This window comes from Pinus tabuliformis, chromosome 7 (assembly GCF_031772625.1).
Source record: "Pinus tabuliformis cultivar Carrire ecotype Pingquan chromosome 7, CPIR1, whole genome shotgun sequence".
Taxonomy (NCBI): Eukaryota; Viridiplantae; Streptophyta; class Pinopsida; order Pinales; family Pinaceae; genus Pinus; species Pinus tabuliformis.
In genome coordinates this window covers 1,424,543,353-1,424,559,615 of record NC_142293.1, presented here as the reverse complement: position 1 = coordinate 1,424,559,615, position 16,263 = coordinate 1,424,543,353, and the positions used below count along the sequence as shown (strand labels likewise).

General features: G+C 39.1%; 2 protein-coding genes and 1 pseudogene across 3 annotated transcripts; 1 reads left to right on the top strand and 2 right to left on the bottom strand.

Annotated features, from left to right (window-relative positions):
• Positions 1-2,674: 2,674 nt before the first annotated feature.
• On the bottom strand, positions 2,675-8,109 carry LOC149253023 (uncharacterized). The gene is made up of 6 exons (XM_089454341.1): positions 7,973-8,109; positions 7,177-7,574; positions 5,204-7,077; positions 3,269-3,472; positions 2,961-3,029; positions 2,675-2,845 (listed from the first exon to the last, which is right to left on the bottom strand). The coding sequence occupies exons 1-6, from the start codon at positions 8,107-8,109 to the stop codon at positions 2,675-2,677; spliced, it is 2,853 nt and encodes a 950-aa protein (XP_089310467.1).
• A 1,767-nt stretch (positions 8,110-9,876) lies between these two features.
• Positions 9,877-11,334, bottom strand: LOC149253022 (replication protein A 70 kDa DNA-binding subunit E-like). The gene is made up of 3 exons (XM_089454340.1): positions 10,996-11,334; positions 10,327-10,668; positions 9,877-10,167 (listed from the first exon to the last, which is right to left on the bottom strand). Exons 1-3 carry the CDS (start codon positions 11,332-11,334, stop codon positions 9,877-9,879), a joined length of 972 nt encoding a protein of 323 aa, XP_089310466.1.
• A 3,353-nt stretch (positions 11,335-14,687) lies between these two features.
• On the top strand, positions 14,688-15,430 carry LOC149253021 (uncharacterized; annotated as a pseudogene). The gene is made up of 3 exons (XR_016266107.1): positions 14,688-14,858; positions 15,044-15,142; positions 15,275-15,430. The product of XR_016266107.1 is annotated as an uncharacterized LOC149253021 (transcript).
• Positions 15,431-16,263: the final 833 nt, after the last annotated feature.

Genomic DNA, 16,263 nt, shown 5'->3' with positions numbered 1-16,263 from the left:
CGTTGACCATCCTGTACCAGTACATTTGATATTAGAAGAACAAAACCAAAACCAAACCATTCATATTAATATAGTAAGTGTAGAACGCATTCATACTTAAAGCTCAATAGGTTCAATAGATTATTGGCAACACGTTTTTTTTTTAAATAGAAAGTAAATTACAACGTTGTACATGGTAAATGAAAAGTGGAGAAATTTGTGATTTGCAAATGTTAAAACAAATCACTTACATTACTGGTTGACAGTAGAACTAAAACATTAACATTATTAAAATTTTGAAACCGATTTTAAATAAGTACTTGTTTGTTGTCAGAATAAATTTTCTCACTGCAAGAGGGGCAGTTCAAAGCAAAAATTGTCAATTTTGATACAGATTGGATTGCCATGCAGTACCATATTCTTCTAGAGTTCGTTAGAGTAAGGTTGGAAAATTGTAAAAGGAAGGTGACTTAGCAAAGGCTTTGATGATGTCAACATCATAAGAAGGCCAACATTTCGCTTTGATGTCTTGGAATAGCCAATCATCAAACATGACCTGTAACAAATTTCGAGTCGAGTTGTTTGATCTGCGTTCATTAGATGCCTGAAATTCTTGGTTTTATGTTTCATGCTTGGCCTTTCAGACTTTGTCTCTCATTTTGTTTTACATACTTAAGTCCTCAAATATAGTGGTTTTAGATTCCATTTTGGCAAACCCACCATTCAAAACAATATGTATTTCTCTGGCCCTCAAAGCAAGCTTTTAGCACTTATCTCATTTTGTTTTACATACTTAAGTCCTCAAATATAGTGGTTTTAGATTCCATTTTGGCAAACCCACCATTCAAAACAATATGTATTTCTCTGGCCCTCAAAGCAAGCTTTTAGCACTTATTAATCTATGCTCTGTCCAAGATACAATTCAAACTTTCATTTTCAAGCATTTTAAGAGGCAAAACAGTGCAAATATTTTAAATGTTCTATTTACTTGTCTGAATTTTTACAAATAAAATATATATCTTACATCCCCACCCCACCTTTAAGGGGTTTAAAAAGAAGAAAGAGCACTCTCAAAAAAATTAGAAACCTTTAATATAAGGTGAATTTTTAAAAATTTACATCAAGAATTTGATTCTGGAAATTTCTGCAATCCCTACACATCCTTCCTTTAAAGGGCATTTTACAATTTGGCTTTCCAAAAATGGAAATAGTCTCAACCAAAATTTTCAGTTATACGCTAATATGTGTCTCCAGATAACAACTCCCAATGATCGCCAGTTCACACAGAACATTGGTCACACACCAATTTCCCCCACATAACACTGCTTATGCATCACTCATTCGCAATAGGTTAACAGGTTTCTTTGATATCCAATTCTAACAATAGTTTTAGATCATCTTTGTGTTTTTCTTCCTCACATAATCTGTGTCTCCAGATATTTTTCCTTCTACACTCCCATACACTCATTTTCCTTCTACTCACACCAATCATCTTCAACTTTGATTTCAAACAAAGAAAGGGGTTCAAGGTTTCTACAATTTCAAATTCAATTAAAATGATTTCAGTTTCTTGGAATTTTCTCTGGAGCAATCTTTGCTGCCCCAAAACTGTTTATACCCTTTTCCATAAGTAGGATACATACGCAGCGACATTTTTCACTCAAACCCTGAAAAAGAACAAGCCTTCAGGGAATTTCGTCTGGATCTTTTATCATTAATGTAAACAAAGAAACACAATCTATAAATTCCCACTGTTTTCTTGAAAAAGGAATCAGAAGAATTTACATTTTAAATGGCAAATATGAATACTTTCGAAATTGTGATGAGTTTCTTCTTCCGTATCTATCACATAAGTAGTTTTAGTGCCACCCCATTGTTGGCCACTCTTCGCCGCTACATCTGTAACCTGGACACTTTGCCTACTTCAATCGCCCTCATTAACTTTGCCAGTGTAGCACAGTTCAGATCTCTCTTGCTACAGGATCTACGCATCAATTCTGCACTCAATGGCTCCACAATTATAGCCCCAAGCATAATTTGTCAGGGATTACCCTAGATTTGTCACGGTAACAATCTAGAAAGCACATACTCAAAACTAATTGATTGAATATATCTAAGTCCCAGATGAAACATGTAAAATTAACATTAATGGTAAAACTTAACAACATTTGAATCCTGCAAATACAGGCAGGGATTGCCTATAGTTACAGCCAAGAATAATGCCTTGTTCAGGATGATATACAATAGAAAAATTCATTATGGAATGAAACGGTTTCATTATGTCTCAAGGATCAAATATGTAGAAATTTTGCATTATGTAATGAAACGGCAGCATTTCATCTCAATGATCAAAGATCTCTTAATAAAAAATAATCAGGACCCATGACCAAATCAAATGACTCACTAAAACAGAGACAACTCAGAAAGTTGTTGCTTCATCTGGATCAGTAAGTCCTTTGTGTTATGGAAACCAACGGAAGATAAATAAAATCAACTATACAGTTAGAAGAACATATTGTATTTCCAGGAGATGAATGAAGAAGCTTTATGGGCTTTCTAAAACAGTTGTTTTTCTGCCAATAGCAGGAACTTTATAGATAGCCCATAACAGTCAACATGGGATCGGTAATGGAGAGGCCATAACTGTTTGCAAGGCCGGACAATAGACACCTACACAGTCTATGATAAAATTTCATCAGGCATAAATGTTAATATGAGAGGAATAATCAAGGGTTCCAGCTCCTTCCCATCCCATCCATTCTTCCCACTCGTCCCAATAATCGTTATTGATTCCCATCATGCCCTCCACAAAGTAATCAGCAGAATAGCTTTGCTGCTTTGCCTTTGCTAAACTGGACATTAACGTCTGCTCATTATCACAAAAGTAACAACAATCAGAAAATCGTGGGCCTGCATAAGACTCCCATATTACAGAATGAAAATGCATATAGATAAAGATTACTCTTAGGCAGGCAATTTACCTCAGAAGCCTGATGGATCTTGTGAAATTGAACCCCACGCACATCTCCTTTGCAAACATCCGGATGATACTGTAACCAGATTATATCAACATATGAGTGCAATATTAATGTTTTCTGACATTATATATGACCAGGGATATTGCCAGACAAATTTTCTTAAAAATTCTCAAGAATGTGTGAAGTCTGACATTTTTAATTTCTATTTCAAACCTGTATCTCTTTTTCTATTTGCTTCAGAAATGGAAGATTTATTGAAAATATCTGATCTTGAAAGTAAGAGGCATAGCTTCAAATGGAAACTTGCATACCTGCAATGCAAGGTGACGGTAGGCTCTCTTCACATCTTTTTCAGAAGCCCCAGGGCTCAATCTCAGCGTCTCATACTGCTCTTTCATCCCAGGAAAAGCAACAGAGGCCATCACAGATACATTCCTCCTGCCTCCCATTTGTAATAGAATACAGATTAATAGCAGTGTGCAACCCATTGTGAGTGTCTGGAGCATCTTCCAAAGCTGAACATGCAAATGATATAAAAGTGAAGTATGTGAATGTGATGAAAGGCTAAAATGCTGACATGTTTTTGTTGTTTAATGTAGAAGGAATCTTGCCATTTGGGCTCTAGAGCCCAACCTGCTCTCTCTTATTGCAAAACACAGAGCATTTAACCAACGAAAAACACAGAGCAGTGGACCATGTACTCGATTATTCTTTGTTCATACCAGAGAGAACTGTTTTATCAAGTACGTGAACCCCTGTTGTGGGGTATACTGCTTTCAATTGGAAAACAACTCATCTCAACTACCTGCTTAACCATTCAGAGAACAGAAAATGCACCGTGTTGTGGATGCCTTAAATTTAGTAGACCTTGGCCATACTATCTTATGAAGTTTGGTTGTGCTGGCTATCATATTATTTTAGGATTGTGATTTTGGACACCAAGGTTTAGATTATTTCTTTATTATGGTGGTTGTAATGAATGATTTTATATTCCATTCATTCTTACTGCATTTGGATAAATGCCCTTATTACTTTTTCAATAGGTTGTTGTAAACATCGACCTATCTAAAGTGAGAAACGTTTTTCTTTATAGAAAATGTTGTTGGTTGATTCATAAAACCCAAAACAAAGAGCAGTGGACCACGTAATTGAATACTTTTTGTTCATACAACAGAGAACAGTTCTATTAAGATATAACTAAACATGCCAGATATAACTAAACATATATACAATGAAAGTATTCGTTGGCTTCTAAACATATGTACAATGAAAGCATTCTATTATGTAGAGATGTAATTGAGAATGAGCCGCTAATCATATATGCATGATGGGCCATGGCATCGGCAACACCAGTTAGTGTTTATTGTGGTGCCATATTGTGCGAGCTGTTCCTGCAATTGATGGCGCATCTGCCTGTGTGCATCCCTTTCATGGATGTGAATTGTTATCTTAAGTATGTTCCTTATTTTCTTTAACAATTCAATCGCTGGACGCAAACGGTAAAGTGGCATTGATTGTTGTGGCAGGATCCTTGTCTGCATATCTTGTAATGTAAGTTCTTGTTGCTGAATTTCTTCGCAACACTCGTACAACCTTCGTAGGTAGCATGTATTCATACCTGTTGCCATCCAAAAAGGAAACATTGTAAGTGACAATGAATATGTTTGACGATTTTGTTTGAGTATTCGAAATAAATTAAACGATTCCAAATGAGTATAAAACCATATGAAATTAAATGTAAAAGCAAGAAATCTATGTGAAACTTCGTTATGTAGTGAGTGGTGTTTACCATGTGGGTAATTCTGGAAGACAGGTTGTATGATTGGCTAAAGTGGATTATCCTGGATAGATTTTGATGCAAGGAATGATTCCTCTTGCTGTCTACGCTTAAGATATGGATTCCTGTGCATTTGTGCAATGCGGGAGAATGGGAATGCTGGATTGATGTGTATGTCTGCTAGTGACCGCACCCTTGAGATTGCAGTGAATGTTAGCCCTTGGCGTTCTCTAGTGCCGATGTCCACTGTTGCTTTGTCTAATGTCATTCCTTGTGACTTGTGTATCGTTAAAGCCCATGCCATTTGAAGTGGTATCTGACGGCGTGCACCCCTTGTGATGGGAGGAATGGGTACATATGTTGGGTGTGAAATGTCCCACGGTGTTCCTCTGTATTGTCGAAAGTCAACAACCACAAAGGATGGTAATGCTGGGGGTTTTGAGTCAATTGAATAAAATATTGAGATGACCTTCCCAAGCGCGCCATTGACAAGGCCTGCATGTACCCATAAGTTGCTGGTGAGCATAACTTTTTGTTCACTGCATAAGAGCACCTTTGCAGGTAGGTGCTCATCTTCTGTTGTAGTAGGAGTTTTCTGCCTTTGTTGTTCCGCAGAGCAAAGTGCTAATGGGATGTTCAATTGTTTGAGCATTTTTTTATTATGCAAGACAACTGCGTTGTTTGTTGCGAATAGGTGCATGGACTCATCGAATGTGCATTTCTCTTCATGTGTAAGAGATGAACTTGTTCTTGACATTAGATGTTGCCAATCTTCAAGTGTAGATATTCCATTCCTAAGATTTGCAAGTATTTGCCGGAAAGCAACCTGGGACGAGCTAGCTCCTTGTTGACGGAAAACGGTTGAAAGTGTTATGAACATGTCGAAGCTGCGCCAAAGTGCAGTGCCACGCGATGTCCCAGCATATAAAGGAATGTCTTTTACAGGTGGTAGTTGGCCTAAATCTCCGACAAGGATAATTGAGCGATTACCAAATGGTGTATTCCGATGAAGAGGGAATGCCTCTCTTAGACGATCGTCAATGCGAGAAAGCATTTTTGGACCGATGAAGCTCATTTCGTCAATGAGGATGTATTCTACATGACGGAGTTGCTCTTGTAGGTGTAGGAGCGGCTGGCCTTCGAGAGGATGCATTGTCTGGATAGGGATATGAAGGGCAGAGTGAATTGTGAGGGCATTTATGTTGAAAGCTGCAACGCCGGTTGGTGCAAGTAGCAATAAAGGGTTTTTGTTGGCTGGCGAGTTTTCCACAAATGCTTGGTGCAGGCATTTAATCAAATGGGATTTTCCTGTGCCAGTTGTTCCTTGTACGACGATCTTCCGTGGGGATTTTGGTGAAGGGGTTTTGAAGTGTGTAAAAACAGCGGTGAAAGCTATGCTTTGGCTAGGGGATAATGTATGATCATGGGGAAGGTTGGAAAATGAATGATGTTGGTTTTGAATGGGTGAGCGGTTGAATTCAATGAAATTGATAGCAGTTTCTTGCAAGGGGAAAGGGACAGTATTTTGTGACCAATTGTGGTTGACATCAAAGTCGCGGTAGCCAATCATGTCGAGGTCATCAATTGCAATATTGTAACCTGGGTGTAGTTGAGAGAGGATTTGCCATTCATTCATCTGCATGGAATCAGGGGGTGTGTGTGGGGTAGGTTGATCTTCAGTAGGTGGGCTTTGTGGGTTTTCTGGTTCGCGATGGACATGCCATGGTGTATATGCACCTTTTTTTTGCTCCCAGTGTGCAATAATTTCTGCATCAGTTGAACCGATATCATCAGGGAGTGTTCGGAAGGGGAAATACAAGAGTAATTCACTCCAACAGAAGGTGGCATAAGAAGGATTAGTAGAGGAAGGAATGACATTGTAATGGGGCAAGACATGTACAATCATTGGGGGGAATATGTGTTTCCAGTGGTTTCTTCTCCACTGGGCAGAATATGACCACGAGCGAGCAGCTTCAAGGAGGGGCAATGGTTCTAGTGAGGCAGGCCTGTTCATATATGCAACGATAAAGTTTGGTGTCGGACCAGGATTTTCAGTATCTTGCGAAACACGTTTGAAAACAGCCCTGTTGACATTCAAAGAACGGAATGTACGGCTGCAAAGAGAGAGAGGTAGCTTTTGTAACATATGGCATATCTCTTGTGCACCAATGTCTCTATCTGCAATGGTTTCTGTAAGGAGTTTTCGGATGACACCACTAGTAGGTGCTTCTGGAAGGGCACTTTGTGATAGTCGCGATAGCATTTGACGGTAGCTCTCAGATCTTGTCTCCGCTTTTGTTGCATATTTTGAAATATATTTCAATACAGCATGGCGAGAAAGGACTGGTTGGCAATCAACATTTGCTCTCCAAATAGAGAGTAGATCGGCGTTGTGAATATTCAATCTTTCATCATTGCGAGTAGGGACATAGGTTTTATGACCCTTCTCATCAATGAAAAGTGAAGAAGTGGACTTCAATTCCCACGGTACTCCATATCGGCAACTAAGCACATTGTCTTTCTTACGAAGACAAGAAGATTCATGACACTTTGTATGACGTTGAACGCAGTTGACAAGCTCTGTGTAGTCTTCAAATTGATTGGACGCGAATATTGCTGCTGTGTCAAGGAGACACGGGTTATGAATTGTTGGCTGGTGAAGCGGAATAGTTCGGTGTTCTGCCTGACATGGATTCCAAGCAGTTACGTAGTGGTCGAAATATTTCTGTGCATTAGCAACTTCTAATGCATTGTCCCAATCAAGTGTGTCCATGTCTGGTGCATTTTGTAGCCAGAGGAAGCCATGAATGTGTGCGGATCCTCTGTGTTGCCATTCGTATCTGAATATAACATGAAGGGTACATTTAGTTAATACATGTATATGCAATGTATAAAATTAATGTAGAGGGATATGTATATTAAATAATACCTGCACCAGTAGTCGGTTGCATGGAGGCCTTTTTGAAGGATTTCTTCAAGGAAAATTGTAAATCTACAATGCATATATTGGTCTGTTAGATGTGGGTTTTCAATTATGTTTTGGATTTTCCATTGGAAGGGGTTGACTGAAGTGGAAGGAACACTGGTGGGCATGATTGTGTGCAAGTCGTGCCATTTAGTATCAGCTGCACTGAGAGTGAAGAAGAATGTTGGGCTTCCTATTTGCGTGATCATGTCAGTCAGCTCAGATCAGCGTTTGTTCCAGAAAGACCGTGTTCCTCGTAGTGCTGACCCAAACCTCATTATTTGCTCTGGCAATCTTGAATCCGGAGAGTCATGAAGACACTGGCGTAGGTCTGATACCGTTGTTGGCAAGTTGTTCTCAATGTACTTCTTCACGAAAACACTGGCTGTTGCTTGGCTACGATGGCGCATTAGAATGTTATAAAGATAGTAGCGGAATCTTGGGTGTTGGCCAAAGCGGTTATCATGGTAGTGCAGCAAGTGCAAAGCATATTCATGCATTTCAACTTTTGTAAGTCTTGGTTGCATGATCATTGCAATGCCTGTAGGGAAGAGTGTGGGGAATGCCATGGCAAGGAGGCCGATGGTGTTGTATTCATTTATAGCAGTTGGAGATATTGGAGGCCAATCGATAGAGCTTGTTGAACTTGAATGGGTCGAGTGCAAATAGTTACAAATGTGGTCACGTTCAGTACATGAATTTGGGAGGACTGGAACGAAAGAAGAGGGTTGGATTTCTAATGGAGGTAGCATGACATCAGGATTATAAGTGGAATCAGTAGTGGTTTGATGGGGTTCAAAAGAGGAGGTGGTTACACTGTGGAGAAGAGAAGAAATGTCTGTAGGGAGATCTGGCAGCGTAGAAATTGCAGATGAATTCAATTGAACATCACGGTAGTAAGGGTCATATTTTATTTTGTATTCAAGAGCTGCAAGGACACGTGATTTGCAAACGTAGAATTCGTAGGCCTTTTCAGATGGATTTTGCCTTTTCACAATGAGGATGTCTAAGTCAGAGAGCAGCCGGGGTAAGTATTTGGCAATACTGGTGATATCTTGAGGGAAGCTAATTGTATGGCCACTATATTTATATTGACCACCACGGGAATGAGTGACTTGTAGAATGGGGTTGACACGTGCGATGAGCATTTCTTCAACTTGTGTTAATTGGTGAAGGACACAGGGTTGTTCTCCAGGGTCCATGTTGTTTAGTTCAGAAAAACGATTGGTAGATTTAGATGATGCACAACGAGAACAAGAGAGTCTACCGTGGAAGAGCTTTGTTTTCATTCCTGGGTATGCTTCCTTGCATGTTGTGCAAACATGCAAGGTAGAAAGTCCATCAATCCTTTCTCGAAAGCGACGGTGTTCTTCGTTAAGAGGAGGGTTATATTGGATATGATGAACGTGTGGTGGGTTGGTTTGTATAGGTGGGAGGGCATTTGAGGTGGGAAGGGATGTAGAGGAAGTAGTAGGGTTGTTGTGGTGTTCATAAAGTAGTCGACGTCGTGCATTTATTTGATCCTTTTGTTGTGCATAAAGAATACGCCGCCGCTTGTTTTTGGCCGCAATTTGATTGTTTGGTGGCATATCTAAACAAGTACAAGTAATAGTTGTTAGTTTTCATAAACAAGTAGTGCATGTTTGGTATCTCATTTTATTGGGTGCACATCCATTGTGAAATTAAAACATTATATTTTGAACATAGATTTAATTTTTTTTGTAGTTCAACAGCGGTGAAGGTAGGTAGATTAGGTAGAAGGGAAAACATGCAATTAGGAATGCTATGAAATCATATGTTATTTCAGCATCTATCATTGAGAGGAGAGAAACAAGACTAAAAATATTTCGTTCCCTTCTTCTTCAAAAATTTTTTGTTTGACATGTTTGAGCGATAAAATGCATAGCTTAGCAAGTAAGGGATCAATGTATAGCATGTAGACAATGAACGAGAAACATATGTAGTGACTCTTTACAAATGTTGATATTTATATTATGTAAAATGTAAATGGCAAACATACATATGTTGGAATGACTGGAAGAGAGTATTTGCACTGAGAACTACAGGTTTCATGATAATAACATGGGTGTGTAATTTACAAAGATGAGACAGTTAGATGTGTGGAAATGTTTGTTTATGTACAAACAGGCGTGGTAGATGAAGCCCTAAGAAGAAGTTCAAAGGCGGCGAACAATAGTTCGTTTTGAAGCGGACAGTGCTTGAATGTCGGTGAGTGCTTCCTTGCATGCAGAGGCATATTGAATTTCTTCTGAATTGATCAGTATTGGTTGCAAGCGTTGAACACCGTTGAAGTAATCTGTTTTAATGGAAAGTGTTAGCTGGAAGCGGTGCCCTGAAATCCGGCCACAAATTTCCTGTAGATCAGTTGGTTCGATAGAAAGTAGGAACAGGTCTTTTGTCGTGATGCCCATGAGCTCGTTCCCTGCATCATTGAAAACTGTGACGTTCTGTAGATTCCCGGTGTGGTCATGTAGCTCAATTTTAAGTTTGTAACGATAGTCACATTCTAGGAAGTCACCGTTACATTTTGTACAATGCCAAAGATTGTTAGAATGCTCCACAACCTTCTTCATGCATTGTTTTCCATTGAAATCTAGTGGACATGCTAGAAAGTAGAAGTCATCCATATGAAGAGCAGTAATTGTTGCTCGAACTGAAACCCAGATTGCTTTATCAGAGGGTTGCATGCCAGCAATTTCATGAAGCGTCTTTCGTGGCAGGGCACGTCTTGAAGCAACACCATAGTTTCTACTCAAAGATGGAGAAGAAGAGTTATAGCCGGTTTCACGGAACCATGCATGTAATTGCTGAGTTTCTTCAACCTGTGGATTTATTGTGAGAGTGCTCGTTGGTATCGTCCCTATTGTGGTGCCATTAAATTCAGACACGCGGCCTCCTTTGATTGCAAGAATTGGTGGGTTGTCGAAAGAGTAGAATTCAGAAAGATGCTGTCCTATATAGTCACAGTGGTCTCCCCATAATGTTACATCAATGCTAAAACCCGACTTGTCCTTTAGTATGAGTGTTTTCCTTAATGTTTCACTTCCATCTTTTCGTCGAATTGTTGATGTAGGTGACGTGGAGGTAACAACACCGATGACATCCACATTTGTATTTGGAGTTGCACTTTTTACTTCAGCAATATTCTTGAAGTGAAAGCTCTGGTAGGGAAACGTTGGATCATCTGTAGGACATGGATTGATAGTGGAAGCAGCAGACAAGTAAATCTCCCATTTGTTCTTGAGGTGGTTGTAGTTTGGATTTGCTTCTCTTACTGTGCCATTTGATACAATGTATAGTTGCCCAACCTGAATTAGATTGTAAAGAGATTCGGCCAATTCAGCAAATGCAGAAAGGTGGATCTCTTCCTTATCACGGTTGATAAGGTCAAATCCGAAAACTTTTCCTGAGCCTCGCACATTGTTGTATGCCTTCAATGATGTCTTTGCAGATGCTATACCCTGGATAGACCAATATTTTCGGTAAGGGTTGAGTGCAGTGAATGGAATTGTTGGAGTTGTTGCCGTAGTTGGTGGAGTAACTACAGAGGGCAAGGTATCTTCAGCTGACGAAGAGGTAAATTTGGTTGAACCCGTCTGTGCATGTTGCAGCATCGATGTGTCCTTCATCAACGCTACTGAGCGCTGCACAACTTCAAGCTCAATGACTCGGATGGACCTTATGTAAACAAGTAAGAAATGAATTAATAAAGATTCCATTTTCCTTCTTTTGATGCAAAAAACGGCTAGGCGGGAAAAAGTAAAAGAGGGTGATTCCAAATGGTGGGCCTTACGAGGAGTTTTGCAGCACTATGCAAGCTGCTTTTTTGAGCAGAATTATTGAGCCAATTTGGATGTCTCCAGAGACAACTTGTGGGCCATATGCAGATGGTAGCAAAGTCTTATGTTGATGTGTTCCATCAGATAGAGTTATGTGGAAGTGCGAGGATGTTGTTTTCAATGAGGTAACGGAACCTACATCGATTATCTGAAGTAGTGGTTGAATCTCGGTGCAACCATTCAGCAATAGAGGAATGGCATTCGGTGTCAAGGTTGTCTCCATAATAGAACAAGAGGTTTCTTTTTCCCGTGATAGGAGTACCTGCAATTCATCAATTTCACCACAATACAGAATTCTAGTCAAAGAAGATGTGACATGAATGCGAAATCTAATCTAAGAAGGCTAACTGTTGATGGTGAAACAATAATAAGGGCACAACCTACACGGGAAGGAGAATAACCTTTGATATTAACCACCCAAGGTAATCCACGTTAACAAAATGCTTGTTATTTGATTCAGGGACAAGCTACATATTGTTGGAATTTAGAAGCACCTCAAGCGGCTCAAAAATGCTTATAGTCTTACAGTACCGGCAAAACATCAATGAAATAGGAACATTTCTCAGCCAATCGTAATACTGATCCTACACATTAAGAGATGTGGTTCAATCGAGGCATTTGCCATGTATTTCACTCACTTAATTTACCCTTTGCAGACCCTTCTAAAAGGCTGACTGGACTCCATATGGCTTTGTAATAATAAGTATCCTGTGAACAATGCACAATTTTTTTTTCTTTAATATGCTATATTCGGGTGTACTCACTGTGCTTGTGCATTTCTCCACATTTTAGGGATGTTGAATAGCAGGCATTGCATATAGTGAACACGCTATTCAAACACCATGTATAGCTATTGAATGTGAAAGTTCACAAATTCCTTCAGTCCAGGCATATAGAAGGACTATCTGGGGCCAAGCTCATGTTTGTAATAAGAGCTATCTGGCTCCTCCCTCTTGTCAGAAACATGACCCTGAAAACAGCAGCCAGACCATAACAACAATCAGATTCCATTAGTCACATAACAGTGGCCCGATTGCGGACTATCATGGGCAGTTTCTATTTATTTGCAGCCTGACCAACCCACCTAAATGCAGCGATCTGGAAAAGAGGAGTAATTCAATTCCCATTTTCTTTTTGTACAAAGTTAAAAAGAGGGAAATGGAGTATGATGTGAAAGGGGAAAGAATGTGGGTAGTTTCAATATAATTTTAGCCTTACTAACCCATGTAATTTCATGACCTGAAAGGAAGGGCTTTGAATTACCTCACCTCCTACCTATCCTTAGGTGTGCACAATCAAAATTTGCTCTAAAATTGTGTGCTCACACCATGTTTTGTCTACTGGTATTGTTAGTATGTCAGTTTCTTACGCACCACACATGCAGAATTCAGAGTAGAATGACATATGTTGAAGAGAAATAGGGAGGAGCCTTAGCCCAATAAATAGATAGATCATGAGAACTTGCCCCTACTACGGACTGTGTTCTCCTTGGAAACCAGCAGATGTTCATGTGGGAGACGTGTTCACCACAGAGGAATTTAGGGGTGAGTGCTTAACAATAGGGCTGGCACAGCAGGTGTTACAGTCCCTGCCTTCCAAATTTCAAAGGTAAACTCTGTATGTTGACACTTTACCATATTCACTTTAGGGAGGCTGGCATCATATACCTATTTTGAACGCAATCATGAACTCCATAGGTAGCAGTGATACGCCAATGGTGTTGCACATGGCTTACCCAACAAGGGATAATATTGGCATTTGCATGGGATCAGTTGACCTAGCAATAAATTTAGGTATAATTCGGTAGCAATGATGAGTTAAACGTTAATTATGTACATGCCAGTAATGCAGTGGAGTTGATCCTAGCTAGGGAACCATCATCATTATACCTGTTCTAGCTGTGTGTGCATGTATGTATAAAGCTGGTTGGGTGAAGCTACATATTTGTTTCTTGAAAGAAGAGAAGAGTACTTGATGCAAAATTGTCTACTCGATAATTCTCATTAAAAGTGCCATGAAACTAAACATTAACAAATTAACAGCTAATACGCTCATGACAGACCAGCGGAGATATGTGGCAATTTAATTTTTAAGCACCAGAAAGTCCCTTGGCAAATTACATGTGCATAGCTTCCTCCCTATCACGACTTGTGCCTCTCCTAATAAAAATCAATTATAACAAAATATGATACAAGAAGCGAAACAAGAGATTGGTATAAATTATGGTAAGAAATAACTTCCTTACAATGATAAGAAAGAGTAGGTGAGATATAAGATATACATGAAGCGAAATAGTAAGATATAAATTCCTTATAATGATAAAAAAAAAATGCACATCATTGGAACAATGGAACAACAGAGAGAAGAAAGAGCAGAAGACTGTTCTATGATTTAGCAATGGGCAATGACAATTTTTATCACTACTAATAAAAAAAATAAACAGACGCGACAAAAATCCCTCACAAGGAGAAGAAAGAGTACATTATGCAATGTGCATAACTTCCTCTTAGCCTCTACATGTATGCATACATGTTTCCTCATTTTAACATTTATAAACTGAAATTTACCAATAAAGTAAACCATGGAATATTTTCCAGCTAGCCAGTTATGAAAAGGAGTCAGATCCAATTCTACTCTGTATTTTCTCCATAGAAGTGGAGTTCTGGCTATCTCATCTCTATTTGAGGACAGTTTTCAACTATGGGTTGTAACGTGGTTTTTTTAACTTTATTCTACCTCGTTGATTTTTATAGGTACCCAAAGTCATGTATGAAGACCTCGGAGGACAGCCTGGCATGCAGAGACCACCATCGAACACAGCACCAAATCCATTCAATAATGCATTTGATGTAATGTGCATAACTTCCTCTTAGCCTCTACATGTATGCATACATGTTTCCTCATTTTAACATTTATAAACTGAAATTTACCAATAAAGTAAACCATAAAATTTTTTCTAGCTAGGCAGTTATCAAAAGGAGTTAGATCCAATTCTACTCTGTATTTTCTCCATAGAAGTGGAGTTCTGGCTATCTCATCTCTATTTGACGACAGTTTTCAACTATGGGTTGTAACGTGGTTTTTTTAACTTTCTTCTACTTGGTTGATTGTTACAAGTACCCAAAGTCATGTATGAAGACCTCAGAGGACAGCCTGGCATGTAGAGACCACCATCGAACACAGCACCAAATCCATTCAATAATGCATTTTATGGGGCTGCTTCAGGATTTATTCGAGATGGATTAGGTGCATATGGGGAAAGAATTTTTGGAAGTGGCACAGAAAATGTGCAAAGCATTGTATGAGTTGCACTTTTATCCTGGTTGAATCACTTTGAAATTTCTAATAGGTCTCCATTTAAAATGAGAGATGAGTCAATTGATTCCATGGATAGGGGTTTACAGCAAGAATAGTTTCCTTTTTTAATTTCTTCTGATTGACAAAGTTTCTCTTAATAAGCTGAGGTGATGATTTTTATGAGCAGGTCAGCAAATATTTTTCTCATCCACAATATTATTTTCAAGTGAACAACCGATATGTGAAGAACAAGCTGAAAGTAATCCTGTTTCCCTTTTTGCACAGGGTAAGTCACAAAGTATCTGACTCCACTGAAAATTCATCTCCCCATAGTGGTAGTATTTTCATTTTGCTTGAGAATGTTTGTAATCATACATAAGTTTAATTTTTTTTGTATGTTTTCACTGTGTTTTTTTAGGGTCATTGGACAAGGATAGCTGAGCAGATTCCAGGCGGTCTCACACACAAGCCACCTATCTATGATATAAATGCTCCAGACTTATATATTCCCTTTATGGCATTTGGAACTTATTTAGTCCTCTGTGGCTTCACAATATGTCTGCTTGGGAAGTAAGTATTCTTCCCTGGCTGCATAATTCTTAGACATCAAAGTAACTTGTGATTTTTTGTGGCATTGTCAAAGAAGTGATTTACAGGGAATATAAGGTTCTGGTCAATGTCTCAGACTTCCTACATTGACAAATAGGCAACAATGGTAGTACCGTGCACATGTCCCAATATCAGTGAACAACTGTTTAAAATCATCCAGTGTGCCAGGCAAGGCATTGTCTACATACTGCACAGTAATACATAATTTCATTTATATTTATTTTTATTTTATTTCCTTTTTCTGGGCTTCTTGTTATTCAAGATCCTTGTATACAACCCGCGCAGAGCGGGCCAATTTACAGCGAAACATTTCCGGTGGGTCTTGAACTTTGGCCAAGTCTAATACAGGCAGGCACAGGCACATATCTACTACATGTTTGTGTGTACTGAAATCGAATCAAATACAGGTGTATTTACCACTCATTACTGTCCATGTTTGTGTGTACTGAAATCGAATCAAAGACAGGCGTCTTCAGCACTAATTACAATCCATGGAAACGCCGTTTTCAAGAGTTCGTGCACAATCATAACAATTCTTGAGTAAGGAGCACACACAACCAATCTCAATCACACGTTTACACAGATTTTCTGCCCATCAAACAGTTCTTCATTAAAATAACTTCAGAACCTACATGGGCTCCCTTCCTGGGCATCTATTAAAGAGGACTGAGAGAGCTTCAAAATTAAAGAGGACTGAGACAGACGATGACCTGATCTGGAAGAAATGATGTCCTGCAGATGTTCTCTTCCGGTTCGATTTCCAGCTCCGTTACCCGCTCGTGAACAGTGCTATACTCT